The sequence below is a fragment of the Scomber japonicus genome, chromosome 10 (genome assembly GCF_027409825.1).
Source record: "Scomber japonicus isolate fScoJap1 chromosome 10, fScoJap1.pri, whole genome shotgun sequence".
NCBI lineage: Eukaryota > Metazoa > Chordata > Actinopteri > Scombriformes > Scombridae > Scomber > Scomber japonicus.
In genome coordinates this window covers 12,453,511-12,472,824 of record NC_070587.1, presented here as the reverse complement: position 1 = coordinate 12,472,824, position 19,314 = coordinate 12,453,511, and the positions used below count along the sequence as shown (strand labels likewise).

The following is a 19,314-nucleotide window of genomic DNA, read 5'->3' as shown; positions in this document are numbered from 1 at the left end:
GCATAAAATTTCTGGCATTTCAAATTCAACTTTATGTATATACTGTATTATTGGTTAGATTTCACAACAAGATATCCAGGTGCTTCTAAGATCCAAATTATTAAGGCTATAATTTGCTTATATCCCCACCAAAAACTGCATGCCACAAAACACAGACTCACTATTAAGGCCTGACAACAAACTATTTGCAGTGTCTGTAAGATTTTTCATATGCTGGCAATAAAATAGTTTCATCTTAAGTATGTGACTCATTATTTCTTTCAGATCAAAGCAATTTTGCAGACTGTTTATTGAGCCAGAAGTGATTCAGAATTAAACAGACATTCTTCATTTGCAAACATTATTAATTTGGTCTTTGCTTCTTGACGTTTAATTAGCGATATTAATTAAAGCTTGGGATGTATTATACAGTAATGGTGTTATATAAGGCTGATTGTAATGACAGAACATAATATAAAAAGCCCTTCAAACCTCACTCCTGTGATTTCAGACTGCCACCATAGTACACACTGCAGCAGTAAATTCATAATTCTGCACAGAAAAATACTTTGATCTTTACTGTAACCTGTTGCCTGTGTTATGGAGTTCACCTCTCTGTATTGTAGGTGCTGCAGTAACCTTCTAGCTCACCAATGTAAAAGGAAAAAATACCTTTTTGCACATATTCTGTTGCAGTCAGGCTGACTCGCAATAAAAGTTTTTTTTGTGACAGTAAGTCCTTGAGGACCAAGCCTGCAGCCTTGAGAGAAATAACAGCCTCATATTCAGTCTTTCAAGAAGATAAAAACCCAATGATAATGGCTCCCACTGCAAAGTGGATCAGTGCAATTTTCCTGCTGAATACTGTACACAAACTCAAATTGTAAGGCTATTTCCAAGGAGGCAATCCTGAGGGCTGCCTAGATGAGATTTCATTGTTGGTTGATTTGTTTTTATCTTTGTTTTTTTTTGCTGTTGGTATGCATGTGCAAAAAAAACTGCACTTCTGAGAAGTTGAAACTGCCATATTCAAGGTCCTGTACATTTTCAAACCTTATTCATTAATTTTATGCTTATCAAAAACTGGATGTTCAGTTTCTCTCATTTGGCAGTGAGCAAGACTGAAGAGCTGTGATTCAGTTATTTTTCCAGTAGGGGTCAGTGTATCCATATTTTAAGCACCAATTCAGTCATCATCCTCAATCATTATCCTCCTCGTTTCTCTTGTTTCTGAGAATGTATATTTTCTCATTTTGGTGATGTGAACTTATTTTTAACATTCAACAATAACAGAATTTTAAAGAAAAAAGAAAAAAATGCCAATCCTAATCTACAAAAAGACACGATTATACAGATCTTAACATGCATCTTAACATTTAATCTAATTCAATTATGTTAAAGTGATGAGCGATTTTCCACACAGTTTGTGCTTGCTTTGGGGGTCCTCCAAAACACGTCACGGAAAAGATGCTGTCAATGATGCAAACTCCGCCCTTTCAGGTGACGATTCTACATTTTCATTGGAGTTTGTTTCAGTCAATCACGCGTGACCGTCCTCTTCCGTGCAGCGGTGACCAAACTGATGCTCTTCAAGAGCGGCTGCATGTGTGTGCATGTCAGACTGGAGTATGCAGGCACTTTGGTTCAAGCTATCATTTGAATAGTTTTAATTCCCTGTGTTCATCTTTTTGGGCTAGATAAAGTATAATTTGTCCACCGATCGACTGTTTTCGAGATCTCCAGCCGTACTTGGAAATAACATCTGCAACTCCGTCAAGGTGAGTGCGCTATTTCCTTGACAAGTCAAATTTAGTAGATAGTTCATTCAAGACTTGTCTGTCCTTCTGTGGATAAACAGAAGGAACTGCTTGCTTGAGTATTTATAAAAAAAAGTTAATTGCTGTACATGTTTTCTTGCTCTTGGAAGCAGGATAACTGAACCATTTAAAAGCAGTCAAAGCGAGTGCTGTAAAATCTCCCCTGATGAGCTTCAAAGTGAAACAGTCCAACAGTCAACTACAGTTTAAAGGCCCATAATTAAACTCTGTAATGCTGAAAGGTTTTCCAAGCAGTCTGTCTCCACGCAGTTTATCTTTTCTATCTTTTCAGATAGAAAAGATAAACACTAATAGACCCTCTCAGTCTCCATGGTAACTCTTAGCCCTATTCTTCTTCCTCCAGACGAGTGAAAACAAGTTGTGGGGCATAGGTCTATGTTTACATAAACACACAGTATAACCCAGTCACAAGCCAAAAGTATGAATAATGTTCCTTTATGAGTGGCTGTCTTCTCTCATGCTGAGTGGATGTAGGTTTTTGTGATAGTGATCCATTTTCACACTGTGTGTTACATTAGGAGTAAAACAGGAATATGGGTGATTTTACAGTATTTCTTTTACCATGCAGATGACAGGTGTGCTTGGAAAAAATATGAATAGTATTTGAATGCGTACTCCCTGATAATTACAATTCTGTGTAAATCCAGCATAATGATAGTGCTTCTCATACTGAGTATAGGGCTTGTGCCAAAACGTTCCAGTCAAAGCTGCTTTGTTTGGTCAAATATGGCTCACAAACAGGGTAGCTGTACTTTCATGACTTACACATGAATACCACTCAGCTCTTTTGGGTGTTGTGTCAATAGTACAACAGAGCAGCCTTTTCAGGTGCTGTTTGTTGTTGGAACATGTGTGAGGCTCAAAATGGGTAACTGAGAGGATCTGGAAAACTGTCAGTCGTGACATATAGAAAAGGAGGTGGATAGTGTGCATATCAAATCCCAGATTGATATAGAGGTGAAGGACAAATACAGCATCCTGCAGTGGCAAAAGAAAGATAGTCTCTGGAGCTTTTTTTTCCTGAAGTGGTTTGCTGGTTGAAATGTCTAAATAATGAAATAAATAAAGTCAGCTTGTAAAATACTGAGACCACTTCTCCTCTACTTTTTTTTTTTTTTAAATCACTGTCACAGCTGTGCTCATTTGGGATTGTGGTTTTTTGTTCCCATCACTCCTAAAATCAGTGTTTGCGGTATGGCACAGGGGCGCTGGGAGGGGGAAGAAGGAAGAATCAATAGAATCTGTGGAATGCAGAGGCAGGAAAGAAAAACATCTTTGTCCATGAAAGCCGAGTATTTAAAACAGCAGTGGAGCATTACGTTGCATTGCATGAGGTCACCTACACAGTAATTTCAGCTTTCCCTCAGCGTCAAGGTGAATACTTGAATAAATGTCTACATCCATGTAATACACGTGACTCCTCTGTGTCCATCTATCCTGTGATTTTGTGCTGAGTCTCTACGTTAGAGGGAGTGATTTCCAGTGCAATTTTCCAGGTCACCTGTTTCACATTGTCGTGCACCGTGTACTTTTTCTTTTTCACAGCTGACTGTCATACTGCAGGTGATACTGCTCAAGTGGCCTGACCAATACGTTTAGAGTTACCAACCAATTAATCAGCTGAGTCACAGTACTGTAGTGGAAATTAATGTGTCACTTTAAGTCAAAGCATTAAATGTTAGATCTGTAGCATTGCTCCAGTATCCACACCGAAAAGAACAAAAAAAAGTTTTAGATATCCACTTAAAAACATGTGAATAATGCATGAAGTAGCTGAACAAGACCAGTAGACCAGCTGTTTTGAGAATCTCATGCATGTGGCAGGTGTTGCCCCTTTTTGTGTAGACAGTAGCCTAACGTGAATAATTCACAAGTCTTAAGATGGAAACAGGTTTATGCGCTTTTAGGCATGCAATAGTGAAAAAGTCTTTACTTTCTACATTTCATATTTAATAACAGAAGCTGGTTGTGCCATAGCAGCAAGGACAAAAAGCATTTATATTACATTATTACATTTGTAATAAATAAGTAGAATCATGAATAACTGTCTTGTTGTTACAGAAGTCTGTTTGTCAGACCATCTCATTATAGTGGTGTGGTTTTCTAATGGCAGGTTGCTGCTCTTGTCTTCAGCCTCCTCTAGGCATCAGAGAGGCTGAAGAAAGCTGATTTCATAACTACCTTAGAGACTGCCAGATATCAGCATGAAATTTTAACGAGCAGATACTTTTAGCTTAAAAACAATAGCGTACCGCATGAGTTTTTACTGAATTCTTCTATACAGGCCTGGTCATTTCCTTGGTTTGTACTGAATAATTCAAAATGTTCACCATCTTTGAGGATGGTAGCTCCGATGTGCTTTAATAATGTACAGCTTTGAGTCTTGACGTAATGTTTTCAATTAATCTTTACCTGTTTTTTTCTATTCTGGCAAATGTTAGTAAGTATTGTCCGTATTGGCATGTAAAGGTTATAATTACCTTAATCTCTTTATACATTTTATAATGAAGAATTTAATGACAGTCTAATTTTCTAAATATATTGTTGATGTTTATCAATTACAAATACTTGATCAGCTAAGGAATTTGTTTGATTTTGAAAAAGTACCCAAAGTGAGACTCTCTCCATAATTGTTCTATCATTGAAGAACATTTATCTCTGTCTCAATCTATTCATTAATTACATGATATCCATAATCAAAGTTATAGATGTTGGGCTCTGTCGTTATAGCAATACACAAGGTGTCCCTTTGTTCAAATTCTTCTTTATGGGAACAATTTTCTTTTAGCCTGTTCACAATCTGTGACAAAGTGGATGAAACCCATCATTTGTCACCCTTTTCTTTCACTTTCAACACCAGTTAACTTATTAATGTGTTTGTTTCAACCATTAGTTTACCAATAATCATATGCAGATACATACTATCCCAGCCAGGTTTATTTGTTTGTTTTGCATTACATGTGGTTACAATTTACATTTAGCAAACTTTTGGTCAAAGTAAAACAGATATGTATAAGGTTAATCTTTATTAGGTTTAGTTTTGAGTTTCATAAGTTGGGCATTGTTTTTCTTTGTTGCTTGCCAAGGCCACCATGTGCTTACCAAACAAAGAAGAACTGCCCAACTACTTCCTGTATTTATACACTGGCGATGTCAGTTGTTTGGACTAAGCATGGGGGATTTATTTTACTCAGTTAAAGGGCTGATTTCATGTCTTTGATTTATTGTTTTGGCTTATGGAAATGTTGGGAGTGATGGGTGGTAAACAGTGTTGACTGATACAAGTAGCATTGTTGAGTGCCAATTGGTAAGAGGGAGGGAACACCCCTGCAGTAATGGTTCTGCCTAATTGACTGGATGGCCTATTTAAGGGGAGAGATGTAGGTTTAGAGGAGGTCAGAGGATGAGGGTGTAGCTGTGTGCACTTGTTCATGCCTTAGTTGAGTATCTTTGTATTCTTTTGATTTTGGACACGTTCTTTTGTGTTACGCTGGACTGAATAATTCAGTTTTCACTTATTCAAACAACAGCCTGAGTCTGCCTGCCTACCACCTTCCTTGTCCCTTGAGCTACACTACATCACAGAATCCTTGCTTGTTTTCACAGCAGTAGCAGTAGCATATTTTTGAGAGGGTGCCCAAAACCAAAGCAGGGACAGTGTTAAAAATATGGAAGTTGTGCACCATAAAATAATTATAGTAACTTTATATAGCATGTTACAAGTTACAAAGTGCTTACACTAAAACATATAATACAAGTACATAAGATCTGAAGCATAAGGCCTGGTCACATTAAGGGGTGAGTTGAGATTTTTGACCATCAGTAAGGCTGTGCTATAGGATCTCAAGCAGTGTTTATAGGGAGTTAGCAGATAGGCTAGGCAGGAGTGTCACCATTCAAGGCTTTCAAAACAATTCTAAAACTCACAGTTAACCAGTGAGAGGCAGCAAGGGTAATGTCACTTCTCTTAGGACGTTTTAAAAGCCTGGCAGCAGTGTTTTGTATCATCAGTCTTGTTAAATGTTACACCTGCTGATACCAGAATAAAGTGCATTGCAATAGTCAAGTCTGGAGGAGATAAGCGCATTTCCGACCTTTTCAATGTCGGTAGAGGAAAGGGTTGAGCTTTGTTAGCTGACTCAGTGGGGCGAAGCAGGGCTGCAGCACTTTGGTCACCCAAGGGTCATAAGACAACTCTGAGTCAAAAATAACACTTAGGTTGCAGGCCTCTTTATGGACATTATTAGATAAAAGGACCCAGACAAGAGCAGACATTGTTAATTGCTGGTGCTGGGGCCAGATCTGGTTTTTATAATCACTTCAACTGCAAGACTTTTTTGGACATCTGATTTTTAATTTCAGAGGGACTGGACATAATACAGGTAATGTCTGTGGTACCAGGTGTTAATGGGACATATAATTGGGTGTCATCTGTGTAACAATGGAAATCGATATCATACCCACTCATTCAGATATTATGATTAAGATATTATCAATGCATGTTAGCACAGAAACTTCAAGGGTTTCATGTGCCCTTTTCACCCAACCACAGCATGTTTGGATGGTTCAGATATTACATTAGTAAATTTGACGGAGTGTGTTATTATTATTCTTCTAAAATTCTTGGTGTGTTGTGACAACATCCATAATTTCATTGCAGTGGCATTAATGAATGAAAAAAGAAATAATAAAAACATCATAATTACAGTATACTATATATTTTTTTGAATGTTATATTATATTAATGGAATGACAGTAATCAGCAACAATTATGGTTTTGAGTCATCTTTTCAAGTTTCTTGTTTCCAGCTTCTTAAATGTGAGTATTTTCATAGTAAATCATAGTAAACTGAATATTTTTGGGTTGTGGTCTTTTGGCCGGGACAAAATAACACATTTGAGGTTTCGTTATAAATCAACCAATTTATCGATTAATTGAGAAAATAATCTACAGATTAATTGATATTGAAGATAAAAATTAGTAACAGCCCTACAGTACAGTATATGCTGTGTAATATCTAATGTGCAGTTTTTTAGATGATTATGCCACGCAAGACGGTAACTTGTTTACTGTGAGATGTTTTGCATTCCTTTGGAACTAAATTAAGCGGTAATTAGGTCAGGGCACTATGCAGAAAAGCACAAAAACTTCAGAGGTCTGTGGGTGAAATGCAATCACACCACAACTTTACAAACACTAAAGAAAGTCCTCCAATTCAAGGAAGCTACAGTTTGAGTCAGCTTGCATGCAATGTGAAACTTAATCGCTTATAATATAATATAATATAATATAATATAACAGAGAAGGACTCTTGTTGTATGCTCATCCTCACTCTTGTTCAGTGAATTAGGAATTTCTTACCAAGGTAGTTGACAGAGTTCAGGCATGAAGTAAATATTTCAAGATGTGGTAACTCACAACTCTCAGTCAGACAGTTTATCTCTGTCTGTCCATAAATGGACAGTAATGGAAGATGTCATGTCTAAATATATCTGCACTTTGAGGACTTAGGGATTGCTTGTGGCAGTGCAGATGTTCTATCCACTTTTCATGGTATCTTCTTTTTAGGTCTTTCTTGGCCACATCCATTCTTATAATAGAGTTTCAGCATGCTAACGATAACAGGAAGTTGCTCAATGTCATCATCATGTACATGGGTCAACACCCCTGAATTGATATGTGAATGGAGGTGGAAATTCCGCTGTTGCATCCTAATCATAGCAACGGTTGAGTTTGTAAGGATGTAATCTTTAATTTGGAGAGTAACAGCTGGATTAGGCTGTCATGCAAATTGCTACACGTGACACAGGGTGAAGAGCACTATACACCATGAAGTTCAGCACATTTATGTTTTTTTCCATGACTCCTCTGTCAGTAAGTGTATTGAGCTAAGCTGTGACTCTGCTCTCCGTCCTAATTAGCCGGTGTTGAGTTATGAGATTGTCAGGCTTGCCCACACTGTGAATATAACAAAGAGGAGGACCTCCACCACACTGATCGCAGACAGGAGAAAAAGAAATCGAGAGAGGGAGGACTGCGGTGTGGGAGGGGAGTCAGCCTGTCAAGGATGTGGTTGATTAACAGGATGCAGCTTGGCATTTGTGAGTGATACAGAGCCTGTCATATGTCAGACAAAAGTAGGCATGAATGAAAAGAAGTCTAATGTAGCCCGCAGTTGCTGAAGGGGGTCTTTATCTATCTCCTCATTAATGCCATTGTAACTCTTCAAGGTTTCTCTCTCAGGCTGTATATGAGGAACTTTCTGAATCTAGAGAAAGAACTCTACTTAATACTGCTGAAATTGTAAGATTACAGATAGTGGAGCGAGGCATGCACTCTTTAAGCTCAGTAGAGTGAACCTATTTTTGGCTGGATCACAGCAGCAGAGCCAAGCCTATAACTGCAGTTGTCCCTGACTGACTGACTGACTGACTGAGCACTGTTGCCAGATTGGTTTGATGTTTACCAGTCCAATAAGTGTCCAAAATCTGCTCAAAAAATCCGAATATTATAGAAAATAAACAATGCATAATAATTGATAAACAATAGGATCAGTATTGTGGCTCACCAATAATAAAATAATAAATAATAAAATACATCCGAGAGAGAGAGAGAGAGAGAGACAGAGAGAGACTTGTGTACACACCCATGAGAGCAGAGATAAGTGTTAATCTCATGTGATTTATCATATTATGTTTGACTAGCATCACTTAGGGAAACACTCTCTCAACATGAGCATGAATAGAGTAAGTATGGAATGCATGTTTGTGAATGTATATATTTTTGTATAGGGTGCTATTAAATTTGTAATATGATTTAAAAACTGCAAAATTATTTCAACCCAACAAATCCCATTTTTGTGAGAGAGGCTGAGTGCTGAAGGTACACCACTGACCAGTCAAATGCTGCCACAGGATTTCATACGCATTCTAGCCATATAAAATGTTTTGAACTAGTCTTATTTGGGGAGGCTCCCTCTGGCAACCTTACCTTGATGTCTTAAGCAGATCAGGAGCAGGTGCAGCCATCTGTGCAACACATCCTCATAGTTAAAAGACTATATTGAAAAGGTGTAGCTGCACACACACACACACTCAGATGTGGGCTGGCAAACATTACCGTGCTTGGTCAAGAGATGTACTAATGAATAATAGATCTCATACTGGAATGAAGCCAGGTTTGTCTCTGTGTCAAATGCTCTGGGCTAATTGCCGGCTGGGCACTGGGTGTTCTAGCCTGAAGAATATAGTTTTAAAAAGAAACACTGACAGACTCTTTGATGACCTGATTCTGCAGATGGATGTAAGAAGAGAGGTTTATTTTTTGTCCTACTCTCTGCTACAGTGCTCAGGACCTTTTAGGAAACAGAACAGAAATAATGGCTGCAGTAGGTGATGAATTGCTGTGCCTGATAAAAGTGACTGTTGTCCACAGGGGAGAGCCAAGAGAGACTTTCAGGACTTGACTATTTCCTGTGCAATTGCCCACGATCCAGCTACTCACCATGATAACTCTTCAGACTTGGATAAGAACATGATATAAACTGCCTGACTGATTGCAGCTCCATGAAGGACCTTATCTAAACTCTAATCACATCTGTTTTTAATACCTCATGTTACATTCAGATTTCAACAGCCTGTCTTCCTCTCTTATGCCATCCTCTCTTCAATCAAAGCTACTGTTGTTAATGATCATACTAAAAACTGTACGCTGTAGATAAGAGGCTGAGGAGAGCGCTCAATCATTTGTGTTGGATGCTGATGTCACTCTTTAAAAATTGTGTTAATTTACTGTGATAAGCTGTGTACAATGTGTAAAATATCAACATCATGTGAGTTTGAGTTAAATCGAGGTATTACAATAAGCACAAAACTTGTATTTTCATAGATGACCACTGCTAAATCAGCCATTTTGAATCATGATGGTGTTGACAGGACTGTTGTGACTCCTGGTGGCTATCTCTTGCACATGTTAGTAGTGAATTTAAAGAGAAGGGTCTATCTGTAGTCTTGCAGACCAACATGACAAACACACTTTTCTACATGACACACCCTCCAATGTTGTCACTGTAAAGGCATGCTACAAGACGCACCTCTTGGCCCCTAAGTCGAACCATCCCACTGTTCATGCCTAAACTTAACCAAGTGGGTGAGTTGTGTACAGTAAATATTGCAAGTCTGCAGATAAACCCCAGACTTGAATTTAATGGTTACATTTACGTGGAGGACATATGACTCTGCACACTGGCCTGCACTTTTGGTGCTTGTTAGTTGATGTTGTTTCATCTGGTTAAGAGAGTCAAAGTGCTCCAGCAGCCTTGGTAGCTGAGTGGTGACAGTGCATGCCATATACCCAACGTCCCTGGTTTAAAGTTCATCAAGGGACTGGCAAGCACTGATTTGAGAGTAGGGGGTGGGATTCAATAAGTTTTGACTTCTTCCCACTCCATTTCGAATGTTGTTGACAGTGCATTATATTTTCTGTCGGGTGTAGGTTCGCTATTTTTGGTGAGAACACTGTGCTTTCATTTTTTATGTGCTGTTTTTGTTTTGTTTTTTGTCACGCATTCGAAATAAAAAATAATCTAATCTAATCTAAGGGACTATTGTTGCATCGCATACCCATTTCACTGTCCCCTTGTTTGCCACTAATGATTAAATAAAAGTTAAAAAGCCCAAAAAAAGAATTCACAAAAAGATGAGACTCAACGTGCTGGAAGTGGACTGAGCAGTTTCCACTGTTCAGTTTGTCTCTATGTGGCAGCTTGCTAATGCTAACTAGCAGCAGTCTGCAGTGCAAATATCAGGTTGATGTCTTGTGAAAGAATAGAGACAGCTGTGGATCAATTACTGACCAGACCTTTCGACTCTGTCTGTGCTCAAACTGATTATTAAAGCGGATGCTCGTGCTCGTCTTAGCTGAAGCATCTGGCACTGACAGTCAACAGCTCTGTGGGATAACCTGTATTTTATGTGTAATGATGACAACTTTGCAGGTGGTGCAGGGTTTTTTTTATTATTCATGCACAACTGTCAGAAAATATGATGTCAAGTTTGATATATTACACAGTAAATAAAATAATAAAATGATACGGATTTTCAAATATGCAGATATATTGCAGTTTTATGTAAATCACAAAAGATAAAAAATAAAAATATGATTTTATTGTGGCTAACGCATTATGAGAATTATGTTTTCTGCTTACTTCCCCTCCCTTTCTTTTTATATCAGGGTTTCTCTTCCCCTTCCAAGAAAGAGCATGTCTGCATTTTAATAATGTAATAACAAAGACTAAGTGGCATCATCACAGCAGGGTAATAAGATCATGGTTATTAAAGTGGTAACTTTTAGCAGTAAATGAGCACCAAGTGTTTCTCCTTCAGTGAGTGACAGCTATCAGATAATGTTCTTAATGGCTGTGCAGTTCCGCAAAGCAAACAGGGAAGAATAACCCTGGCTTCGGATGAGTTTAGCAGGAGTAAAATAAATCTGAATGAAGCAAAAGGTTTTGATTTGAGTTTATTCAGATGGATGGTACGACAGCATTAGAATAAAGGTAAATGACTCACACTTTCCTCCCTAGATTTAGCAGAGTTTGCATTGTTACCAGAGAGCTTTGTATTGAGAGGGATGAGCTGTCAGAGAATGGCCAGTGGACTGCAGAGATAAGGTGGTTACTGCAATGCCACGTTAGGTGTTTGATGAATGCAGAGGACATTCATTTTGTTGAGTTTAGGCTTGAAAACACCAGAGAGAAGCTTAGAGTGCATTTGCCTCTCCGAGCAATTTTAAATCAACATTGATTTTCTTCAGTATAGATAAATTCTGGTTCATCAAACGAGCTCGGCACACATCAAAGGGAATCAGTCTAGTCTCACTTCAAGCTGGAAGGCCATTCTTTTAGTCTAATAAAATAAAGAGCCGGGTTTTTTTAAATATAGTCTTTCTTGTAGCTTTGCCTGCTTTATACATAAACATGGGCTATTTCATAAACATATGCCTCATAAACATGTGGAGCCACATTTTCATGGCTTGGAATTGGAATATAATTCTGCTCTCACAGCTGGATTTAGCATATGAAATGTTATTTAGGAGATTATGCAAAGCTCAATGTATTTAAAGGTTATCTAAATATCATCAGCTTGGTAAAAGTCAATATCTATATTTTAAGATGACTCATTTTCACCTGGGGCCATGTCCTCCTCTACAGTAGCTTTAGGCACTTCCTCTCTCTTGTTATTGCTAAACTCCAGCAGTGTTGCTTCACTCTTCTTCTCTACTTTCACTTCACTTTTAGTGCTTCACAGGCCGTTGTCACCAGATGTCTTAGAATTACTGTAGTGCATCAGCTGACAATAAGAGCGTTTACATGTAAGTGCTGTCATTTTTGCAAGCCATGATTCTATTTCCTAAGAAAACTGCACTGTGGGGGTTTAGCCATGAGCAGTTTATTCTGGTGAGTCATATCCTAATGATGCCTGAAAGCCTGTTAGACTTGTCAGCCCTTCGGCAGGGTCTGGAGACAGTGGAAGGACAGAGGAACATCTGCAACATGAGCTGCAGAATGTAATAGAGGGTTTTCAGCTTTTGTCAATCTAGTTAGTGCAGCTTAAAAGGACATTAAGCCATCTGTAACTTCAACTGAGATTTGTAGCTGACCGGGGAATTGTTCACAGTTCTCTGATACACCTTAAACTAACAAAACTAAGAAGGTTTGTGTTCCATAACAAATGTGGATGAGCTTTGAAAAACAGAAATCTCTTCAGTTGCTACAGGAAATTATATGTCCAGTTATTTAATGGTACTGCAGTACAATATTATCTTTACTCATTACATATTTGAATTACATAATTAATAGTGATAAGAATGTCCTTGCCGTGGGAAACCCTGCTGGCTTTGTGTTTAAGATGTTAACCATGAAGTTGCAACGTGACTGAAACAATTAGTCGACCGAAAAGAAGTCATTTCACAAGCAGCGTCAAACATTCATTGGTTCCAGCACTGCAGTCACAAAGCTGTGGTGCTTTTCTCAGTCTTATGTGCAATGTTATGAACCAGAAATGTTGACTATTTTCTGACATTTTATAGATGATTGTCTGAATAAACAAGAAATTAAGAAAAAAAATTATTGGGTACAGCCCTAACTGCATGTCATCATCAATCTGTCTCTCTTCATTGCTTGTCTACTCCCCATGGCATACTAGTTAATGAAATGCAAAAATGTCCCAAAGAAATCAACAGCAATAATGAAGAGATTTTTGTTTTTAATGTGTGAAAGATGTGAACTTTCTGTGGTCCAGGGGTCAGAGAGAGATTAAAGATGAAGATGCTGTTGAGTGAGTCGTTTATGAACAAGTATTCTGGTTATAAGGTTTTTGGAGTATCCAGAATATGTGTTACACCCATAAACACCATATCCTGGTTTCAGAAGCCTGGATTTACTACATGTTGTACCACTGTGGCATGTAAACATCTTCTTAACATTGTCTGTTGGTAGAGAAAGGAGTGGTTGATATGTCGAGAAATCAAGACACAACTGGACACACATGATGACAAACGTGCAGGGGTCTCCATGTAAATGCCATGATCATAACCAGGATAACACTAACAACCAGGAAAGTAGTGTGCATTTAAACAGTGTGAAGAAATCGACATTATAGGTTGTAAGCTCCTGTTAGTTACAAATCTCTCTCGTCCAGGTGTTGTGCTGTTTTCAGGCAGTACAGTACAGTTAAAGCACAATTGTGGGTGCCACCCACCCACATTGTAGTGGAATATTCATGGGATGTCAGTCACCTCTCCACAAAAACCGTTTAGCCTTTTATACAGGAAACACTTTCAAATGAACATTTATACATGTATAAGCTTTTCCTTTCACAAAGTGATCAGAGGATAAAGCAAGGCCTGAAAACTTGCCAGTATTCTTTTACACAAGTGCTTATATAATTCTACAAATAGACTGAACCTTAGTTTGACTAATTTGGTCACTCAGAAATTACAGTAATATGCAGGGAGCCTGAAAGGTTGTATAATGATGCCACCCCCTTAGATATTTCTCTTTCTTTGTCTTTATCCAGCCTAGAAAAAGGTTATTATCATTAATCATCTCATTTGAAGATATTACTGTGAATATGTACGGAGGTGTACTGAACAGTAGAGAATATACTGTATGCTATTTGAAAATTATTCAGATATTGTCTACTAAACATACTCAACTTAATTTTTTCCTGCTTATGCTTTTTTAACTTATGAATATCAAGACGTTACTGTGTGTCCCCATGTTTAGCTATTTGGTCCATACTGTCTGATAGATATGTATTTAATGGAGTAAATGAATCACAGTCATTCTTAGTAAAGGTCAGTGCCATTTTTATGGATAAAGTATAATCAATTGAAACAACAGTTAGCAGTTTGTCTGCAGCCAACAACAGTTCTTTATTTTGAAATGCTTTTGTTTTGGTTTTACTCCCTAAGACATTGACAGGAGAAAAGGTGTCCAAAACCCTTGCATGTGCTTGTTTGTACATGCATCTTTGTATGTCTAAGCATTCCTATTTGAAGACAGTAGAAGTTTCTCTGTGACTTGTGTTTATCTCTTTTTCCTCAGTTTCACTGTCCATATGATCCTCTTCATATCTTTAACCCAACATCCTGCACACACACACTCAGCACACACTGCCTGTCAGCATCCTCTTTTTTGTAGCAAACTGTGGTCTCGGGCACGACTGCTCTGCTCGTTAGCCGTCGTTAGCCTCCCACTGACTGCGTTTTCGTGTTTTTCCTTACAAGCTGGTGTCTGTTTACTCATGTTTCTCACTCTGTAAGTGACAGCAACAACTGTTGAGTCGAGTAAAAATCCATACTAACGTGTAACCCTAACCCTTGCCAAACAGCTCCTGTTGTAATCTAATACACTTTTATTGAAATCGCTTACTGCATTTTGTCATTGCCATCAATAAGCATGTCCTCTTCAGTGAGAGAGGGTAATTATGGGAGCTCTGACGTCTAATACTGTTGTCACCCTGATGAAAGCCTTAGAAGTGGTGTTGTTGTAGCCGATGAAAGGGTTCCCTGAAGAGTGACAGTGTGACAGACCTGTGCATAGCTGGTGTGATCAGTGGAAAGTGAATGAATAAATCATCGGAGACACAGAGGCAGCACTGCATCCATTGGATGGATGGATGGATGGATAGCTAGCTAGATGGATAGATAGGGACCTTCTGTTTGTGTGTCCTGCCACTTTGATCCATTATTCTGACTGCATTTCAGACATTGTGCTCTGTCAGTGCGCCCTATGGCCCACACACACACACACACACAGTGGTGGTGTAGTCTTGGCTGAAGGACGGTGGTTTCAGATGACCGCAATTTTGTCTGTCCAACACGAGACGATGTGGCCATTATGCAGCACAAAGCTTGCGGATGCAGAGCAGGTAATGTGATTAACCTTGCTGCTGCTTCAATTTGGTAGTCAACACATGGCACGTCTGATTCAGTCTGAGACACTGTTAACATGATCACCCAGTAAAGACAAAACATATCTGAACACAAGGTATGCAAAGACTTCCAGTGGAGAAGGACAATATGAGGAGTTGCATGATCACATCATGTTATTGTGTTTAACATATCTTTTTTGTCCAAATAAATTATTCACTTTTTTAATTCCATAAAAAAATTAATTTTTTGTTTTATATGTAAGTTTTTGCCTGATATTGCATTATAGTAGAACAGAGCTAATGCCACTTGTTGATTGTTGATTATTCAATTATTCATACACTCCTTAAATGTGAGGAATTACTTCTCTGTAAATTAAATATGGGTACATATAATAAATACATAATACATGATAATAAAAATAATCATTGTGTGCTTTGAGAGTCAAGACTTAAAAAACTATTCAGACAAGAACAGCTTTGTGTCCTTGACAGACACTCACAGGTCCCTTAATCAAGCACAGCGATGAACTCAGAACCAATGGTCCACAAATTCAGTGCTGCTTATAATAAAGCTAAAGTAATGAGCTTCTGCTTGCTCCTATGTGGATCGTCATGATTTATACAAACGCATCATGCCTGGTTCCAGACTAGAGTATGACAAACTGCCACTCACAATGCATTAGCAAAATGTGGTTTTGTATGCTAACACTGTGAGCCACGCATATAATGTTAATTAGTCTGCAGGAAGAGTGGCAGTTGACTGAGAACTGCCATTTCCTAAAGAGGCCCAATTATTTTTACACGCTATTGAAGTGATGGTTTCACTGATGATGTCACATTTCACTGCATCTTCGCATGTGACAGTTGCCTTTTATTCCCCCACTGAGCTCTTTGTGGATTCAGATCAGTCACCACTCAATGTGCAATTTACTCAAATACAATGTGCAGTTCATTTTCTGTTGATGACAAACCAGTTAATCAACTAATCATTTGGGTATTTTAAAATGATTTAATATCTGCACCATTAGTATGTCTACTTTTCACACTAAAGTACACTTTGCAGGTGATAGATCTGTACTTTCTCTTTTACAGGATATTTGATTGTCTGGCAGTATTTTTACATTCAGTATTAATATTTTTGCTCAAGTTAAAGGGTTGAATACATCCTTCTTCCACTCCTGCTGTACATAATACTTGAAGTGGGTACTTCACTTATATGATCCTTAAATGCTGACAGTCCATCACTCTCTGTAAGAGAGATGTAAGATATGAATTATTTAAGCCTGCGGTCTCCACACTTTGAGACCAATTTATGTCTTCCAGCCTGGTCTGTCAATTTTCTTTCAGATGTTGAGAACTCTTCTGTGCAGCTGTTCTCATTACATCTCATATTTCTGCTACATCAAGATGAAAAAACTAATCACTCTAAATAACCTAATGCATTTTTCAGTGAGACAGAGCTCAAAGGCTTTTAGAGGGCTTTCCTATTAAAGCCTTCTTTCGCTCCACCCTCTATTTTTATGACCCCATCTCTGCTCCATCTTTTCTGTGTATAGAGGAATGTTCCTGATACTCCAGCTGTAGCCTGCACCGGCCAGTCTGCAGCGTAATGGGCTCTGAGGAGCGAAGCTCCGCCATGTCACAGAAGATCTCCTCCCTGTCACGCAGCAACAGCAGTTCCTCGTCCAAACATGACAGCCGACAGGTAACACATGCAGTAGGCCATGTACTTTGGTGAAATACATCTCCATCAAGTGATCATGTTATCACTTGTATAGCAGATAAGTTAGGGAGTAAATTTTGAACTTGTCTTTTTTCTCATTATACAATGTCTGTGTTGCAAATGGGAGAATGACCTGATAATAAATGCTTTAACCACTCAAACTGTTGCTAATAGGTTGTGTGGTTTTCTCCAATGTTCTACCAAGGCTCAATGTGACTCTTTATAAATGCAAGCCAGAGGAAATACAGCTGGGACTTTCTTAGCATTTTACAGCTCAGGCAGCAGGGACTGAATGCTGAGTAAAGCCAACTTTAGTAGGACATTTGGGTTCCCATCACTACCTCAGCCTCACACACAACCACTTTCTCCAAATGTGGGAAAGTTTGCACACTTACTCTAAACCACAGAAGTTTAAGAGTGATAATGTTTCAATCTGACTTGGAAAGGATCTAAACATTTTCATGTAGGATTTAAACATTGTCATTGTTAAACTTTCATGGCTTGGAGTAAGTGAGTGGACCCTTACCCTTTTTTCATTGATTCTGTTTGCAGATAGCTTTACACCTATGTGATGTGCATGTTACTCTTCTTCAACTCAACTTAAAATTATAACAACATACACATTTTGGTAAAGGTGTTTTCATTAGCAAATATCCTCTGAACAAACAAATGATCAATCAAACACATTCATGCCCTCAATGTGCTAAGAGTTATAGTTCTATAAAAAGAAATCATTGTCAGATGTGTCATATCATGATTTGATGAAACGTAAAAAGTTGCTAATGTTTTTGTTTTATTTATACTCACTGAACTACAGTGAGTTTTATTCTTGAAAGAGCATAAATATGGAGATTATTTCACCACTAGACAGTTTTCTGACATTTACATTACATTTAAACCTAGGTGATAACACTTGTTGTGTAGTATTATTTTTTCTGATTTTGGAAGAGTATTCATTCTTCACAGACTTCAACAGGACTAGCAGAATGTTGGACTACTTCAGAAACACTCTCAGTTGTGTTATCCTGAGAGTCATCGCTGTGCCCAGGCATGTCTTAATGTCAGTTATGCCACTGTGTTCGCTCTCCAAGTGTCTGCTTGACCTTGAAGAAAAATCCTCAGGCAGTGTGTGACAATGAATCACTGTGTGTCAGAGGGAGATGTGACGAGCACCCAGGGAGACTGAAAGAGTAACCCACAAGCCAAGCCCTCTCTATTCCCCCACCCCCTTTGGATATGAGAGTTTATTTTAGATGGCCTCAGCTTGAGCAGTCAGCCTAATTTCTGATACAGTTTGTTTAGCCAGAACTTTTAGAACAGTCAGGGACACGCTGGGATAACAAACACAGGTCACCTCAAACCTCTGCCAACAACCCAACGTCCCTCGGGACAGCTGCAACATGAACATAATTTGTACCTGAGTTTTTGTTGTGCTTGCATTCATTTATGGATGGCAAGATATTACTCTTAATGCATTACCAACACAAATATACTTCCATAAAACTGTGGGACAGACAGATTTTTGATAATGGATAAGAGTGTTCCTCTGTGAGTTTTTTGAGAAAGCTCTACATAGAAGCAGCAGGGATCAAGATGTCCTGACTTTAAGCTCCAAAAACACTGCATCCTACATTTCCCTCAATGCAACTAAGAGGGGTTTTTCGCTATTTCCTCCCTTCCTGGTCAATATGTATTTTCACATTCCATATTCCTGTTTCTGTTAAAATAATTATTCACCAGACCCAAGAAATTATTATCATGACGAAAAAGGGAGTACTACTCATTATGAGAAGCCTGACCTTAATGTGTGAAATTTGTGGACTGCCCCTTTAAGCAATGCACCAGCCATCAAAATTGTTGCTTTTTTGTGCTGAATGACTAATTGATTACATTTTTCAACACTAACATAAACTACACAGTTATTAACACAAATGACGTAATATTCTCTGTGCCCACAAATATATTACAAAATCCTGTGTTGATATTGTTTATGCCGCCTTCCTGGAATTCTCACTCACTGAAGTACATGACAGAGCTATCTGGATTAGTCTGTGATGAAATATCACCTTAATCTCTGTATTTGCAGGGGATTTGGACTTGAGCGTTCTAATCTCAGTCATGAAATGATTATTGTGAAGAGTGAGATTAGACGGGTAAGCTAATTTTATAAATGGGACCATGAGGTGACAGTGCCCAGTAGCCCCACGCTGGACACCTGACCTCAGAGGACTGAACACTGAAACTCCCCAGAGATAAAATAGCCTCCCTCTGACTGTAATAAAGAGAGGCCGACCATCTAAACAGCATCAACAGCACAAATTATTCTTTAGACTCTGA

General features: G+C 38.4%; 1 protein-coding gene across 1 annotated transcript in view; it reads left to right on the top strand.

The window, feature by feature from the left end:
• Positions 1 to 1,705: 1,705 nt before the first annotated feature.
• Positions 1,706 to 19,314, top strand: part of osbpl3b (oxysterol binding protein-like 3b) — a 33,671-nt gene continuing 16,062 nt past the window's right edge. Inside the window, exons 1-2 of the mRNA XM_053326532.1 lie at positions 1,706 to 1,757; positions 16,811 to 16,959. Of these exons, the coding sequence (XP_053182507.1) occupies positions 16,864 to 16,959 (96 nt within the window). The 5' untranslated portion in view covers positions 1,706 to 1,757; positions 16,811 to 16,863. The remainder of the gene's footprint in view (positions 1,758 to 16,810; positions 16,960 to 19,314) is intronic.